This window comes from Rhincodon typus, unplaced genomic scaffold (genome assembly GCF_021869965.1).
Source record: "Rhincodon typus isolate 14 unplaced genomic scaffold, sRhiTyp1.1 hic_rhity00003286, whole genome shotgun sequence".
In the NCBI taxonomy this organism is placed as follows: Eukaryota; Metazoa; Chordata; class Chondrichthyes; order Orectolobiformes; family Rhincodontidae; genus Rhincodon; species Rhincodon typus.
The window spans coordinates 1-18,088 of record NW_025968924.1 but is presented as its reverse complement, the minus strand read 5'-3'; the positions used below and the strand labels follow the sequence as shown (position 1 = coordinate 18,088).

Here is an 18,088-nt window from a genome sequence, read left to right as displayed (position 1 = left end):
AGTGTTTTTCAGGTTAGCGGTCAGTGGCTAATGGTGTGTCTCAGGGATCAGTGTTGTGACCGCAATGGTTTACAATTTACATAGATGGTTTGGAGTTGAGAACTAAGTGTGGTGTGTCAAAATTTGCAGATGACACTAAACTGAGTGGTAGAGCAAAGTGTGCAGAAGACACTGAAAGTCTGCAGAGGGATATAGATAGCCTAAGTGAGTGGGCAACGGTCTGGCAGATGGATTACAATGTTGATAAGTGTGAGGTTATCCATTTTGGTAGAAATAACAGCAAAATGGACTATGTTTTAAATGGTAAAAAATTGCAGCACGCTGCTGTGCAGAAGGACTTGGGTGTCCTTGTGCATGAATCGCTAAAAGTAGGATTGCAGGTGCAGCAGGTAATTAAAAAGGTAAATGGAATTTTGTCTGTCATTGGTAGAGGGATGGAGTGTAAAAACAGGGAGGCTATGCTGCAGCTGTATAGGGTCCTGGTGAGGCCACACCTGGAGTACTGTGTGCAGTTTTGGCTTCCTTACTTGAGAAGGGATATACTAGCACTGGAGGGGGTGCAGAGAAGATTCACTCGGTTGATTCCAGAGTTGAGAGGGTTGGATTATGGTGAGAGACTGAGTAGGCTGGGATTATACTCATTGGAATTCAGAAGAATGAGGGGAGATCTTATAGAAACATATAAGATTATGAAGGGAATAGATAAGGTGGAGGCAGAGAGGTTGTTTCCATTAGCAGGTGAAACTAGGACAAGGGGGCATAGCCTCAAAATACAGGGAAGCAGATGTAGGACTGAGGTCAGGAGGAACTTCTTCACCAAAAGGGTTGTGAATCTGTGGAATTCCCTGCCCAGTGAAGCGGTTGAAGCTACCTCGCTGAATGTGTTTAAGGCAAGGCTGGATAAATTTTTGAACAGTAAAGGAATTAAGGGTTATGGTGTGCGGGCGGATAAGTGGAGCTGAGTCTCAAAAAGATCAGCCATGATCTTATTAAATGGCTGGGCAGGCTCGAGGGGCCGGATGGCCTATTCCTGCTCCTAGTTCTTATGTTTTTATGATGTATGGTAGGGTGACTGGTGTGCTGTGTCTTTCTGTTGTTGTCTGTTGAGAACACATCAGAGATGACCACCAAACTAATCTGACCACTACAAATCATGATAGCACACAAATGCACAGCTACACTATGACAACTACTGACAAGAACAAAGGATCCCATACCCACAACTAACAGGACCAATGTTATATATAAAATCCCACGTAAGGGCTGCTACAAGCACTAGATTGGACAGACCAGGAGAAAATTAGCTATCAGGGTACACGAACACCTACTAGCTACCAAGAGACACAGCCAACTATCACTTGATTCCATACACTCGGACAAAGAAGGCCACCAATTCGACTGGGACAACGTAACCATCCAAGAACAAGCCAACCAAAGACATAACATGGGATTTCCCAGAGGGCTGGTACTCAATCCGGAACTCCATCAGCAAAGATATGGAAATAGACTCCATATACCAACCACTACGAAGCAGAACCGGAAATGAGGCCAACCACCACACCAGACCAGATCCACATAAATAACAAGCAGGACAGACTAACAACGCTTCATCAAGAATGCACTGATGATGTTACCTAGTATGGTAACAAAACGTCAGCGAACAAATCAACAACCCCATAAATGGTTGGTTTCAGGTAATATATTGGAAATCAATGTAATCCTAGGCATTATAATGACAGGGAACATTGTTTCTGTTGTTAATGATGCCATCAAGTGCATTATGATAGGGCTGAAAAGAGTGTAAGGATTCACGTTTGCTCCTGTGATTCCCTACACGACAAATTGCCCCATGATAGTGATCAAGCGTATTTAGTATGTCAATATCAAAATATAATTGAAAAGAACACCTCAGGTCATGATACCATCATGTTGTGTCAGGTGCTTCTTCTGAGTCTATCAACTGCTTTCTGCAAATTTGCTGTCCCTGTTTCCACATCTGTCATATCAAGTCAATACTGTGAAGCACCAAATGCTTGCTTAGACCAATTGTTGTGGGGACAAATCTAAAATCATTTTATCAGGGCATTTTCCAAGCTTAAAATGGTTAGTTAAATAATTTCTCAGCCTGGCCATTGTGGAGACCAGACAATAGTCAGTTTCCTCAATCAAATAAACCACCTGTGAAGTTGTTGACGAATAGCTCCCAGCATTTGGTGTTGCATTGTCTAAGTCAGTTTTCTGTTGTTTCTTTTAGGACTCTTGGGCACAAACTTCCTCATTGACAGTGTAGCTTGTCCAGCCATTGCAAAGACTGTATGCAGCCTATAGGATGACTGCCAGAAGTATAAGTGAGAAACAATTTGTACTCTGGAGGCATCCTTTGACTATCTTGCCTCTTAAGCATTGAACTCAAAATTGGCACACTGCAAGTTGCATTCAGTCTTAGTGTTTATAACCAGCTATTTATGACTGTTTGTAGCTTGACTCAAAGATGGTTCAAGCTGTCAATGTCATTTATTTTGAACTGAATCTCACCGCATTAATTTGTCATTGTGCACTCTGCTCTACCCTGATCGTGTTATCTGTAATGTATTTGTTTGCTTTGTATACAGAGCAGGGACTGTGTACAACATGGCTCACCCGCTGAGGGCGAGGTCATCCAGGTGCGATGGACCGACAGTCTGGTGTACAGCGCAAAGTTTGTTGGCTCCCAGGTCAGGTACAATTATCAGGTAAGATTGAGATCACATTTTTCTTGCTGAAACAGAAATGCTGACCAGTTAGGAACCAGTCGCTGACCAAATGTGGGTATTTTCTTTTCTTTGCTCAAGTAATGATTATCACAAAACAATAGAAAAAGATGACTTATCAAGTCATGAAACAAGGTTTTAATTTTAAGTAACGCTTGCTTTGGAGAGATAAGGCAGAAATTGTCCACAAAAATGAAACAGAACTACTAACTGATAAAACTGTGGATGAGCACCAGGCAGCAATTTAAAAAAAAAAAGTATCGGTTGGTTGACTGTAGAATTGGATGTACCCTTGAGGGCAAGAGCTATACATTGGTCAACAATGAAGTAACGCCTAGTATGAAATTAATAAAGGGCTTATACAAAAGCAAAGTCCTGTGGATTGGGCAAGATATAAGGAACAGTGAAGGAGCATAAGCAAGGTAGTAAAAGCCACAAAAAGGAGTATGACCAAAACCTTTCGAGAGATATCGAATACAACACTGGAGTTGTGTTTAACAAATAAGTTAAGAGAAGGAATAGTATGGGATGTTTAAAGACAAATGTGAATGGTACTGTAATTGGAAATCGGAAAGTGGAAGATATACTAAATGCATTGGCCTTGACAATCAAGAAAATGCATAAAATATCAGAGGTAGAAGGCGAACCAAGGCAAGAAACAAAAGATTTAATATGTTTAAAATAAGTTGATGGAGAAACTAATGTGAATAAAGATGCTGCTGACTGTTTCTACACCATGGTATTAAAAGAAGTAGGTAAAGAAGTTGATGCATTAATCAAGATCTTCAATTCGGAACTGTCCCCTTGAATTGGAAAACTGGCAGTATTGCTCCATTATTTATAAAGGGTAAGATAGTTAACTAGGCAATTAAAGATCTGTTACTTTAACATCAGCTGTGGGCAGGTTACTAGAATCTTTAACTGAGGATAGGGTGATTGAGCATTTGTACAAATGTAAGCTGATCTTGGAGAGCCAGCATAGGTTTCTAAAGAGTAAACTATGTTTAATTAACCTAGTGGAGTTTTTTGAAGAAGCAACCAATATGGATAAGGAAATGCATTTGAATGTTATTTATATGAACTGTCAAGTATCAAATAATGTTTTATATAAACTTAGTGAAAATAAGCTTGGTGGATTTGGAGGCAGGCTTTGTTTCAGATAGGAAATTAGGAGATGGACAGAATAGTAAGGCACAACCTTCCCCCAATAATTTCATGCTTTATTTGATTGATATGTGCATTTCTAAATGAAGCTTTATCCTTTCCTCAGGTTTCTTTGCAATAATTTTACCATCATTGCAATTAGGCTGATTGGTCTCTAGTTACTCAGCAGAGTCTAGACGGAGCCTGAACGGTGTGGACCATGATGAGAAATGTGGAATACAAGGCCTTTCTCCACATCAGGAGCAACTCGTTGCTGGGCATAGAGACAAGATTTATATTAGGGAGTGTTGAGATTACTAGGGGATTATTGCTTTTTAACCTTAACATCAATAACAAATCGCACCTCATTAATGAGCAGCTTCCTGTCCTTTGCAAGGGAATCAGATATTGACAATTCCCAATGTGAACGTCAGAGCAGGTACCTGATGATTTGAGCTTGCTGCTTGCTCCTCTAGGTCACTATCTTGAGCACCCAGCAGCAGCATCCCAGGGCACCAACCACACGTGCCCGTCATCCATGGACCCCTGCCAGCCTCTTGGGACTGGCACTGTCTGATCCACCTGTAGGGTGCATCAGCCCTTTTAAAGCTGCATTTTGAGGTGCACTGTCAACCAGCATTGATAAGTCTCTGCAAGGACACAGTGAGCACAGGAACAAGCATTCACAAACTGGACCAGGCTTATTTTAGGGCTACTCACAACCTCTCTTGCCTCTCATCCTCTTAGTGTCTACGCACATGCTCACACCAGCCCTGCCTTACTCTGCCTCACCCTGCCTCAGTCACCGAACCAGGCAACTTGTCTCGAAGGTCAGCAGTCCTCCGTTAAGGGGAGGGACATCTTTCCATAAGGTGCAGTGTAATGTCAGTCTCACATCTGCCACATGCCAGCAGCTTATATGGCAAGCACACTGCATGTGGCTATTTCTCAAAGTCTAAGGGATGTGGTCCTCAGTGAGGCCAAGCAGATACCCATCAATCGGGGAGTCCTGGAACAGTGAGTAAGTAAAGGGCAGCCTCTGATATCAGTCTAGGACGTTGGCCACAGTCTGGCATCTGACTAGTCTGCTTTAAGCCCAGGGATCCATGCCTCTGCAGTCTAGGGAATGGCTCTCAGTCAGTCCTTACCTCACAGTGATTCCTTAGCCTGGAGTTAGCGCTGACACTGTCAGAGATGTATAGACTTGAGTCAGGGCTCTGGGCATATCTTGTTCAGTGCTGTCTGGATAGGTTGCTGAAGAGGGTGTGGACAACAGTCAGTCTTTTTATTTCCATCCAATAAAGGCAAGGAGTAAGTGGGGAGGGATGGGGGTGGGGTGGTGGTTGTGGACTCCTGCTGCAGGAAGAGATGGGCAAACCTATTGGTGGGAATTGGGGGCTGCAGACAGGGAGGATGATGATCGAAGACGGGTTGGGTTGGGACCTGAGATGGTGCACAGCCTATGAGGCTCATGGGAAAGTGAACCAGAAGGAGATTTGGATGATTGGAGCCTTACCAACAGGTAAAAGTGGAACCTAGAAATTGGAACAGCTCCATGGTAAGAAAATGGTTGCAAGCACAGCACTTCCAGGGTAAGTGGGAGGAGTTTCAAAATGCAGCGACATGAAGCCTTTCAAGGGACAACAACACTACACACAGCACAGACCCATTTACTGTGTAGGGCACACAACTGTGGATGCCCAATCCCTGCCGAAGCTTATCCATTGTCTAACTGTGAGCTGTACACCTCCCAGTTTGAAATACTGCTGAACAATTCATGCAGAAGCAGTACCTTTGTCCACTGAAGCCAGTGACACTACCAGTGCCTGAATTAAAAAGTGCCCAGTCACTGGAGACCCTTCTAGCTGCAATGGTCATATTGCCCACATATGGTGCAGCAGCTTCTCAAGTCAGGCATTGCACCATAGGGACATAACACATGTGAGCTGATGTAAGACTTGAGTTAAAGTAGGGGCTACACGGTGACAAGTAAACTGATCTAGTGGCGCTCTGAGCATGTTTCAACAAATGTCAGAGTTTATTTGACGTGGAATTTCATCCATGCCACTGATGTGCCCTTGAGGTTTTCTTCTTTCTTTTCCTTCCACCACAAAGGGCAGTCCCAGTTCCCAAAGCCGGGGTGGAGGGAGCCAGCTGGAGTCTGTTGTTCTCAGAGGTTTGGTCAGGTGACCCCGGAGGACATTGGTATCTAGGGCACCCAGACATGCTGAGTGTGTCCTAGTCAGAAGCAAGTTCACTTCCCTCCATGCAATCTCCCATGGGAGTGAGGGTGGTAGGTGAGTTGCAGATGAAAGGCCCTGCCACGTTTGGAGTGTCCTGACTGGGGACTTCTGAAGGGCTGTGTTTGGTTCCTCTTCTGGCTGGTTGCCTACTGGCATTGCCCTGCCTCCTTGTGAGGACGGGACACTTGGTGTGAGGCCAAAGTGACTTGATCGCCCACCACCGCCGCATTGCTTCGTGGCTAAGCTAATGGATTGTGTGTATGTCCAATAGACTCTTACAGTACTGGATCTGGCTCTCTATGACAGCCACCACCCTGTCCATGGAGATAACCAATCATTTGCATGGTAGCAGTAGCTGGTGCTTCATAACATTCTGTCCTCTGGACTCTGAGTGCCATTGCCTCCCACCTTCCTGCCTGGTGGTCACATGTCTGCTTGTACATGTGGACAAAGTCCCTGATTGTTGACACCATGAGGTCCCCTCCTGCCCTAAAGCTGAGCTCATGCCTGGTCTCAACTAATGCCAGTGATCCAGGATGTTTCAGCCAGCTGTAGAAATGTGCTCACCAACCCGTGCTCCCCGCTCTAACTAAAGTTCCCACAAAGATGTCAGTATTTGAGCTCGTTATTGGGTGGGGAGTGCTTGCCAATACTTCCTCTGAAGCATTTGAACTCTCCTCAGGTGTTGGAGGCCCTTTCTAATGGGCTGGGCCACTTTATGACCAAGACAGTGGACTCCCCATTCAGACCTCCAGAATATAAAAGGGAGGCAGAAAGCAGCCAGTGGTGTATTATGAATGACATGAGTAGGATGATTGTGAGAGCTGCATTGGAATGGAGTGGTACCTACCCAGTTGGTTGGTAGTGGCATATCATCCCACAGGAATAGTTTTTAAAACAGTATATAACACTATCATGTAATGACATATTAGGACAGGTAACCAAAGGTTTGGTAAAAGAAGTAGAACAAATAAGAGATAAGAGTTTTATGCAGGGAAGTGAAGAGCTTAGTGCCCAGGTACAGCTGCCAGCACTGGCCCAGTGAAAAATAATAATGCATAAAAGGCTACACTTGGAAGAGTGAAGAAATCTGAGTCGAAGGAATAGAGAAAGTTACAGGGGTAGGGAGGGGTAAGGCGTGAAATAGCTTTGAAATGATGGTCTCAGTCTTTTCCTACAAGAGCCAGGATTCTCTCCTAATGGGGTGAGGCGGATATGGAGGAAAAGGCAGGGAACTGACCATAGGTAATAGAACCGATGCAGGTATAATGGGCCAAATGGCCACCATAACAATTCTGTGACTGAGAGAGGTGTTGAGTTTTTGAACTGTACAATCCATAGAAAGAGGTGATTAAACTGGGTAAGTGTACAATTGTGTTAGCTTCAACACTGAGAAGGAATCAGTGCAAAGAGATACAGAATTTTAACATTAATAAGTAATAATATTTAGAGCTAAATGTACCAATGAGATAATAGAACAAAGAACTGCAGGTGCTGCGGATCTGAAATAAACAAAAACAGAAATTGCTGGAGAAACTCAGAAGATCTGCCAGCACCTGGGAAGAGAGAAACAAGTTTCAAGTTCAGTGACTCTTGTTCAGGTCAGCCCTGTTGAAGATTCTGGACTCAACATTAACTCTCTTTTCTCTTCGCAGATGCTACCAGACCTGTTGGGTTTGTCCTGCAATTTGTTTTTGTTTGTACTGATGAGGCAACATATTTGTGGATGGATGGCTTCTTTGAAAGTAGAAGGAAACACAGACCTAGTAAGAGAGTTGCCCAACTAATATCACACTTCAGTAACGAGGTCAGGAGAATAGCCTGAATACCTTCTTGGTCAAGGCAATGACATAATCTTGAGATAACAAGGTGTAGAGCTGGATGAACACAGCAGGCCAAGCAGCATCATAGGAGCAGGAAGGCTGATGTTTCAGGCCTAGACCCTTCATCAGAAATGATAGCCTTCCTGCTCCTCTGATGCTGCTTGGCCTTCCTGCTCCTCTTATGCTGCTTGGCCTGCTGTGTTCATCCAGCTCTACACCTTGTTATCTCAGATTTTCCAGCATCTGCAGTTCCTACTGTCTCTGATACATAATCTTGAGGATTTTTTTTCTCCAGCAGTTTTGGAAATTATCCTACCAGAAGAAATATTCTGCAGTTCTCTTCCGTCAGTAGTTTTCTTTAGCATTATTTACAAACACTTCAGGTTTTAGCACTTAACCAGTGATCTACTGCCACCTAGTGTCTGAAAATGGAATCTGCCAACAGTAGCAATGTGCGTTCATGTAGCGCCCTTAATAAGTATATCATCCCACAGGCCTAGTTTTAAAAACAGTATATATCACTACCGTGTTATGACATATTAGGACAGGTAACCAAAGGTTTGGTGAAAGAGGTGGAACGAATAAGAGATGAGTTTTATGCAGGGAATTGAAGAGCTTTTAGGGCCCAGCTACAGTTGCCAACACTATCCCAGTGAAAAATAATGATGCATAAAAGGCTACACTTGGAAGAGTGAAGAATCTGAGTCAAGAGAAAATTACTGAGGTAGAGAGGGGTAAGGCGTGAAATAGTTTTGAAATGATGTAATGATCTTGTTGCACTAAATGATCATTCTCTTGATGACTTGCTTGTGATTCAGGTGGAGTTTGAAGGAGGCTCTCAGTTGACCTTGAAAAGAGAAGACCTTTTTACATTGGATGAGGAGCTACCCAAGCGTGTGAAAGCACGGCTGGTGAGTTCAAAGCATACATTACCTATCAAATTGCAATCAGCTTGTTAATTACCATCCACTTGGTTATGCACCTCTGATACATGTTGAGTGGCCAGTGTTTAGGCTGACAGTTCTAAGTGACATGGTAGTTTAAACATCCAGTTCAAACTGCAATGGTCTCTTATTCTTACCTCTGTATTGCTGATGAGATTCTAGCATTGATGCTTGGAAAAGTATTATATTGATATTGTGTCCCACTTGAGGTTAGTGCCAGCTTTAATTGAAATTGGTTAAAGACAAATATTGTCCAGAAGAAATCCTCTGCTGTTCAAAACTATCATCTGATATTTTATGTTTATCTTCAGTTGTGCAATACACCTTCCTTGTATTCGCCTCTTCATTTTAAAAGTGTCATACTGGATTACAGCAGAGATTCACGGAGTAGAACTTCAATCCACAAATTTTTAATTCAGAAAAGAAAGTGCTGACACTTACCAAAACAGGATCTGACTAGAAATATAGCCCTTTATATAAATCAGAATTTAGTTCCCTGTATGGCCTACTGGACAATACTGATGTGGATTGCAACTGTAGACACCAGAGGTTGCAGGTTTGATTACTGTTTGCTGAGTTGGATTACCTGGGACTGCAGCAATGGCATTTCAATTGGGTTCAGTGCTCTGACTAGGGAGAGGAATACTATAATTAAAATTCTTCTATTCAGTGTCCCGTGTTGGAAAGTGTTGTAACTCTGATACATTCTCAAGCTGCCGATACTTTCCGTCCAAGCTAATAAGAACAGCCAGTTTGATCATGTATGAGAAGGTAGCCAATGCCTAAGTAACTTTAGGTACCTGCTGCAAGTCCATACTTGCAGGGAAAGAAAGGTGAAGAGTTAAGATAGTAATTAGTTCTAACCATCAAATCATGAATAGAACAAAATGCTAACTGTTTCCAGTACTTCCCCAATAGCACTAAAGTTGAGTTACAGTACAAAATATGTCTTTCTGCATGTAAATGGGGCATGTGGCAGAGTGTGAAGATTTATTTTATTTGCACATTGACATTTAATGTGGATGACAGCTGTTTTTTGGGAAATGGCAAAGCACATACACGTGTTTGTAAGGTATCCCAGGCAGTTAGCCTCTGCTGTCCTTTTCAGTTCTTTTTAACTTGTTGCACATGGTATTGCTTCTGAGGATTAATGTGACATACACTACATTCTTCCAGTTCATACTGTGCTACATATTTTTATCAAAAGCTACCACACCTTTAACAGCAATACTTGCAATTGAGGACTTCCTGATTGATCTGACTCGACATCAAAACTGTTTCTTCCCAATCTTTCCCCAAATTGAGGAAGATTTTGTTTCCTCACTGCATCTAGTGAAATTGTGGAATAAATTTTGGAGTAAAATAGTGTATTACTGCAAATAAAGGAAATGTCCCCACTTCACTGATTGTGGTAGAATTTAGAAGATGCCTTCATCAGGCATGATGAATGTAAAGAAATATACACAGTCTCTTAAATGTGAGTAGGCCAAAGCCTACTGTAACAGAATGTATCTGGAATAAGATTCAGTGAAAAATGGTCCAAGTCTCAGGCTTCACTCCTCCTGCAAGAAGAGCTGGAACTCAATCTGGCTCTTATTGGAATTTAATCATTTTATCCCATCTGAACTGTCTAATCTTACTCTCTTTAGTTTAAAATTGTTCTGTTTTGCCATATCGCATTCAGTATAGCTCCATGTGCTTCAGTGGTTTACCATCTGTTATCACGCTTTTTGATAAGTCTCAATCCATTTTGTTTTGGGTTAAACCCAATCCATTTATCCGGTACTGAGATATGTAGAAACTACTAATTAGTCAGATACTGAGTGAGAATGAGCAAACTGAACCATTTAAATCATTCTGATATGAAATTTGACCTTCAGAAAAATATATTTTTACTGATCACAGTACATTTGATTCAAGCAGCTGCATGTTGGAATAAATCTTAGTTTACAAGCATGATGTCTAACTGGCCTTAAGGTTAGATTTTCTGAAAGGAAATAACAGCAGGCAGCTTGATAATTTTTTAGCTCACATTATTGGATTGGGAAAACATAAATCTGCCACTGTACAACAGATAAGATGGATGGGGCTGCTCAATTATTAAACCTCTTTTATGAGCAGAGCATCAAGCACAGACACTAAACTGTACAGCAGAGAATTTAATTTATCAGAATGTTTTGCTGAGTTTCCAAACAAACCATGGTCAGTGTAACAGGGTTTAAAGAGGAAGGACATGAGATGCAGGTAAGTTCCTTTGACTTTAAAGAGACACTTTATCAGATTGAGATCAGACCTTGTGGGTTTCAAGAAAGATGCATGCGGATTGAAAAATGTTCTCAGATACTGAGAATTTTGGCAAACAAATCCAAATCCTTGCCTACTGTAAGGAAGTTGTAATCATTTCAGTTTTGTAGTAAATGTGGGTAAGAGAGTAAGCCACAACTGCAGCAAGTTTTAAGTCAATCTCTATTGTCTACATTCCTTATTAATCATTTATATATTCACTAGAAAAATAAATGGGTTGGCTCAAATAAATCCATGTTAATCAGCATTCCAGGTAAAGATAAAATATCTCTGTACTGAACTATGAAGTTATAAATTTAAAATAAACTAAAGAGATGTGCACTCATCTAGCACCGTTCACAACCTTGGGGCAACCCAAATAGCTTTAATGCAAAAACTGTGTCCTGAGGAAGGGTCACCGGACCTGAAACATTAACTTTGATTTTTTTCTTTACAGATACTGCCAGACCTGCTGAGCTTTTCCAGCACCTTCTGTTTTTGTTCCTGATTTACAGCATCTGCAGTTCTTTCAATTTTTTTTTTCCCAAATAGCTTTACTGCTGAATGAAGTGCTTTTGAGTTTTGCCCCTGTTGTAATGTAGATGAAGGCTAGTGATCCCTAATCTAGATCAGTCATTATTGGGAGCTAGCAGGAACTGCAGATGCTGGAGATTCTGAAGAAGGGTCTAGGCCCGAAACATCAGCCTTCCTGCTCCTCTGATGCTGCTTGGCCTGCTGTGTTCATCCAGCTCTGCACCTTGTTATCTCATTATTGGGAGCTGACAGGATTAAGCCTTGAATGGTTTAATTTTTCTTAAATTACAGTATTCATGTCATAATGGGCTGAACTTGCTCTACCCTGAGAAAAGAAACCTACTGCCCCTCCTGAGGAAACAAATGACTATTAAATGCCTATTTATTTACTAAGAAAGAAGGAACTCTGGCAGTACAGCACCACTTCATTTTGTAGTCTTCCAGGGTAGAAGGGCATGGATAATCCTTTGCTGTCCTAAGTTGCATTTCTGAGACAGTAAACACCAAACAAGCCAAAGCAAATTGAGCAGGAGAGAAAATTTGATTAGCAGGCCTGATTATGCTGTTTGTACAAATCCCCTGATTGGTCTGCGCACCAAGAGCAAATAACTGTGAAGCACCAACCTGAGGGAGCTGACTATGAAACAAAAAACACCGAATTTGCTGGAGAAATTCAGCAGGCCTGGCAGTATCTATGGAGAGAAAACAGAGTTAACATTTTGACTCCAGTGACCCTTCGTTAGAACTGATAGCAGCTCTGAAAAATTTATATTTATATTGGTGAGGGAAGGTGTGTGTAGATAGGTGGAAATGGAGCCCAGAGAGAGAGAAAAAAGTTAGGCAAACAAAGGGATTGTCCATAGTAAGCCAGGGAAGAGGAGAAGCTAGATAGGTTATGATGGGTGAAAATGGGTTGGCTGCATTGCATTGAAAGCAAACCAAGTTTTGACTGGACCTATGTTGTGGGTAACAGGTATGGAAGGTGGTGTTGAACCTCTAAAGTTATTGAACTCAAGGTTGAGCCCTGAAGGCTGTAAGATCCCCAAGTGGAAGGTGAGGTATTGTTAGTCCAGCTTCTTCCAGATTATGAAAGTGAGTGAGAAGGAGAATGGCACATCAATTCAACAATACCCAACTTGAATGCATTTGTTGAGCCCTCCAATTGCTCTGATGCAGTGCCTGCATCCATGTGTTGCTATAATGATATTATTCCATCTATCTCCTTCTTTACCTGAAGCACCCAACTCTCTATTGGTCACATTCACATTCCGAAAATAGAATATAGTACCAGTGGTGGTACAGTATGCCATACAATAGAATATAGTACCAGTGGTGGTACAATATACTATAACTATAGAATATAGTGCCAGTGGTGGTACAATATACTATACTGTAGAATATAGTACCAGCGGTGGTACAATATACTATGGTTTAGAATATAGTACCAGTGGTGGTACAATATACTATAACTATAGAATATAGTGCCAGTGGTGGTACAATATACTATACTATAGAATATAGTACCAGTGGTGAAAAGGAGTGAACTGGCTCCTCTTTGTTCAACTTCCTTGTTCCTTCACAACAAATGTTTAATTCTCTTTTTTTTCTTGGCACCAGGGTATATTTCTCCCCATTAAAAAAATGTGGGTAACTAAAAGGAGCCAATCAACAGGATTTGCTTGAATCGAAGATAAAGCAAGTTTATTCCCTGTTAAACCCAAGGAAAAACAGAAAGTGGTCATTTAGTCCTTGCCTACACATACACACATAGAAAATTAAAGGGGAATAGTGTCCAATGCAAATGAGGATTCAAGTATGGCTATTCATTGACTTTGAGGTCAAAGGTTTTTAAACCAAAGAATGATGTTGTTTTGCTGGTTTCTTGGATTCAGTCAGTTAAGACAGTGTTGTAGTTATTGAAACGCTGTTGGTTTGTAGGCAGTTTTCTCTCAGGGCTGATCATTTTTTGTAGAACTGGACACCACTTCCAAAGAGAGAGAGTACACTTGTTTGGATGTCATTCCATGTGTTTCCATACATCCTTCATAAAAACCACATGCTCAGAAGGAAATGTTGGAGAAATTCAGGAGGTCCAGTAGAATCTGTGGAGCTATGAAAGGAAAGTTAACGGTTTGAGTCTGGTATGACTTCTTCAGAATTCTCAAAGTTTCAAAAGAGAGTGTTTGTGTCAAAACTGACTGTTGGTCCACAATGAATGCAAGCAAATGTTACCAACATGAGTTGTAATGGTCCAATGTCAGAGTTCTGAAGAAGGATCACCGGACCCGAAACGTTGACTGTTTTCTCCTTCACAGATGCTGCCAGACCTGCTGGGCTTTTCCAGCAACTTTGTTTTTGTTCCCAATGTCAGAGTTCCCGGTTATCCTTTTAATATAGATGGATTTTGGGTTTCAGACCTTTCTAAAGAAGGGTCCCAACCCGAAATATCAACTTTCCTGCTCCGCTGATGCTGCCTGGCCTGCTGTCTTCCTCCAGCTCCATACTGTGTTGTCTCTGACTTCAGCATCTGCAGTTCCTGCTATCTCTTCTCCTTATATAATGAGTTTTGGATTTGAGCCTTTGTTCCAGCAGTACTTGTTGTCGAGAAGTCCCATTTGTAGAGACATTTGAAGGTCTTATTGTGAGCTATAAGTTCCAGATGATAAATTTTTATGTCCTGTAATTACCAGCTGGATAGTCTTATCGGAATGAGAATCTTAGCCATGCTGTTTCGAAATTCCTTTGTAATTCCTGTGAGCTTGGCTGCTCACGGCTCAGGTGATTTTGGTGGCTATCTTAGTGAGCCAGCTCATTTTTAGCTGTATTTCTCCCAAATCAAAGTTCAAGACTTTAAGGTAGTCATTGAGATTTCAACGATTTATTGTGTCTATTTTTATATCATCTTGACAACGGCCTTGCCTCCAGTCCCAATCATATTCTCTGCATGGCCACGGTCATAGTAATAGAAGACTCTCCATTGACAGCATTCAACTGAAGAGAAGAATTACATGTTTTACATATCTTCAAAACTGGTCTTTAGCACCTAAGTTGTGGGTATGTGTAAATGATTATTTTGTTAAACCAATCTGAATTTCAAAGGTAGGAAATCACTGGGGAGGGATGCAGCTTCAAGCCCACCAGTTCATTGAGTTGTCTTCATTTTGCTGTAAAATCTTTGATTTACTTTATTCTACAATCTACAATCATGTTTGTTTTACAGTCACCATTGATGGGCTCACAGCACGAAGATTACATCTCAGGAGAGGAAGCTAAGGATGCGAAGAAAGCCCGGCCATCAAACTCCAGGTTGCTTGAAGACTACACCCAGAAAGATTACACCCAGAATCCTGAATACATTACATTTATGGAAAACCTCTTTCATTCACCTTACCAGCAGGGATATATTAATTAGGAAGATACACCTCTACACTTGGGTATTTTTTTGTTTGTTTTGGGCTTTTCAATGGGAAAAAAATGCTTTTGTGCTTAGTAAATGGATTCAATTTTAAAATTGCTATTAAAAAGACTCTGCAGTTAAATACCTGTGAGCCATCTTCTGCGAAGGTGCTAAACATATTCAGAATTGAACTACTGAATCTGCCTTGAAGTTTCAACCACATCTCTTGTAAATAGAAAAAAAATCTTCAAGTCTTTTTTTTGAAAACCTTGGGTTTAAGAAAAGGAGAGAACAAAATTCAACATTTTTCTAGCTTTTGTGTGCATTTTCCTGGCATATTTTGAACCAAAGCAATATTTTCGATTGTTACGGGGTGTAGTCATATCAGTATGAAGGGAACCCATTGTTACTTCTTTGACTTTTCTGCAGCAAGGCAATTCTTCCAATTATCTTCAGGGACAGTACTTTTTGTTATTATTGGGAGGCTTTGGTGAATTTTGAAGAAGTTTAAAACACAGTTGTAAGGACTGCACTCCTAAACTGGTTTAAATTTTTCTCTGAAGGCAAAATATAAATCCCCAATCTTAAAACCTGGGATATAATGCATTGAATCCCAGATCAAAACTGGGATGCCATTCTGGCTGTTCCAGTATTGTTGATATACCAGCTGCTGTGTTAATTCGTCGCTCTGTGGATTTTACAGTGTGTGTGGCTTTCAGGTGGCCAAGCACGGAAGACAGCTTTTTTTTTTGCCCGAGATTGTTTTAGAGCTTTAATTTTGTTTTTTTTTACTACTTTTAAGTTGTGTGGTGAATATTGATATAAGATGAGGTTAAAAGTAGTAGTCGTGGAGGTAGCTGATTAACTTGAAAAGGAATTGATTACCCCTCATGTTCTGTGGAATCTGTTGGTCCCAAGGGTAGCTGTCATGATGTCTCTCCTGTTGCTCGCGAGAGTAGCTGTCATGATGTGTCTCCTGTTGATTTCTGGGTTTGGGAGTGGGGAGGAGGTCCATACTTTCTTAAGTTGTCTTAATTTTGTTTTATACTTGGACATTTGTATTATTTAAGGCCCAATCCACTACTCAGTTGCAATAAAATAATCTAATAACGTGAACTCCTTTGCATTGTAAAGTGTTACCACAACGTCTGATCAGTACAGGGCAACCTGTGTGCCATTACTGTGGATTTATACCTTGATATAGTTTGAGTCGTCAAAGACTCAAAACTAAACATTTGTTTTGCTTATCATTAACCAAAATAAAGCACATTTTTCACTGTTTAAAACCTCCAAGCCACTTTCTATAAACGGTTGATTTAATTGATAACCTCAAAAAGACACTAGTTTATTATAAATTAACGTGCTTATTTGTATATATTTAATGTTATCTTTGTATAGTTTTCTTTCTTGCTCAATTTGAATTGTTTCATCTCAATAAGCACAAAGCATGATGGAATTATTTGGCTGTGAATGGTACCTCCTCGTGGCTGAGGTGTTTAACTCTGTGGCTCCCATAAGAGATCTGAAGCTGGCTGAAGTTGAGCTTGTCTTTCATTCATTTGAGAGTTTACTCCAACTTTTGCTGTGCCATCAAATAGAGGAGACTGTCAGTAGAGAATCCGGACCTTTGTATCTCAACTAGGAAAAAGAAATGCAAAACCGTGAGAGGAACAAAACGTTTCAGTAATTTTTCTTTACTTTGTCATGTAGCCTCAAGTGTTTATATGACTGTGAGCAGCATGTGTAGATGTTAAAAATTAGACCTGTTTAGAATGCTGTGTGGAATCAATTCATCAGGTCACAGAATTAAGTCTTTAATTTTTATTTAGAGGGATTGGGACCCCTCAGAGTATTTGTGTGATTGGGAAGGAGAAAAGGGGCCTAGGGTGGAGGTGGGTGGGTTGAGAAGTGTTAGTTCCATGACAGTTTAAAATCTGTTGGGAAATTTTGGTTTGAGTAAGACTAGAAATTAAACTGTAGAAGATCATCATCATCATCAATAAATCATGTACAAAATGCATTACACCCCTATATTAAATACTTTAAATTATTTCTGTTCTGTAAAATAACAGAATACATAAAAACATTCACTCTTCAAATGTCCATTTTCAACATTTACTGTTAGGAATAAGATGTCCAGTTTAGAAGTGTGGTAGCTGTGTGTCGGCTGCAGTAGTAAATATGTAGTTTTTAAAGATAGGTGTATAGTGGAGGCTAAGTCTTGTAATTGTAAGTGACTAAACTGCAAACAGTTCTGTTAAAACCATCACAGCAGAATGTGACAACATTTTTTCAGCATCACAGACCATGACTTTTACATCATTTAAAAAAGAAAGACCTGACTAAGTTACACCTTGAGGGAAGAATGTCCCAAGTTGTGCCTCATTTGACTGCAGCAAAGAAGATTCAACATCATACAATTGCTGCAAAATTTAAATATTTGTTGATTTTTGCCAACTAATTAGATGCAATCACTGAAATACCTGGGATCAAAAGATTAGTAATAAGATACTGGGTACCTTAACCTCCTCAGCTGAGTGACATTGTGTCCCATTCAAATATTGGAATAAATCACCAGTCCATATTCTTTCAATGCAGTTCTGTTTGTTTTAGCACATTGATAAAATAAATATTCAGTATTGCAGGCTTTGTAAAGACCAGTGCTTGAAATGCTGTCACTTTGTTCATAATGAGCATAAGGCTTTGCAAGTTTGAAGGACTGGCTGCTTTTCAACTGTCATCAAGAAATGGGAATAGAATATTCTAAGAATGCCAGGGAGTACCAAACAAAAAGGACAAAGGGAGATTTAACGGGGGCATCACCCATTCTGAAAGAGTTTAATGGTTGCATGTGTGGTGTGTATCTAATTCTGTGTTTCCCTGTATGTAAGACCTTTGCTGTGAACTGTGGAGGAAGCCTCTCTCTCTCTCTCTCCCTCTCTCCCTCCCTCTCTCTCTCTCTCTCTCTCTC

At 40.8% G+C, this 18,088-nt stretch overlaps 1 protein-coding gene across 1 annotated transcript; it reads left to right on the top strand.

Moving 5' to 3' along the window:
- Positions 1-2,254: 2,254 nt before the first annotated feature.
- LOC125481716 (lysine-specific demethylase 4C-like) lies at positions 2,255-18,082 on the top strand (the record flags this gene model as incomplete). The annotated part of the gene is made up of 4 exons (XM_048593612.1): positions 2,255-2,313; positions 2,613-2,732; positions 8,778-8,870; positions 14,941-18,082. Coding segments are annotated over 4 exons (464 nt in total), but the record flags the coding sequence as incomplete, so codon positions are not given.
- Positions 18,083-18,088: the final 6 nt, after the last annotated feature.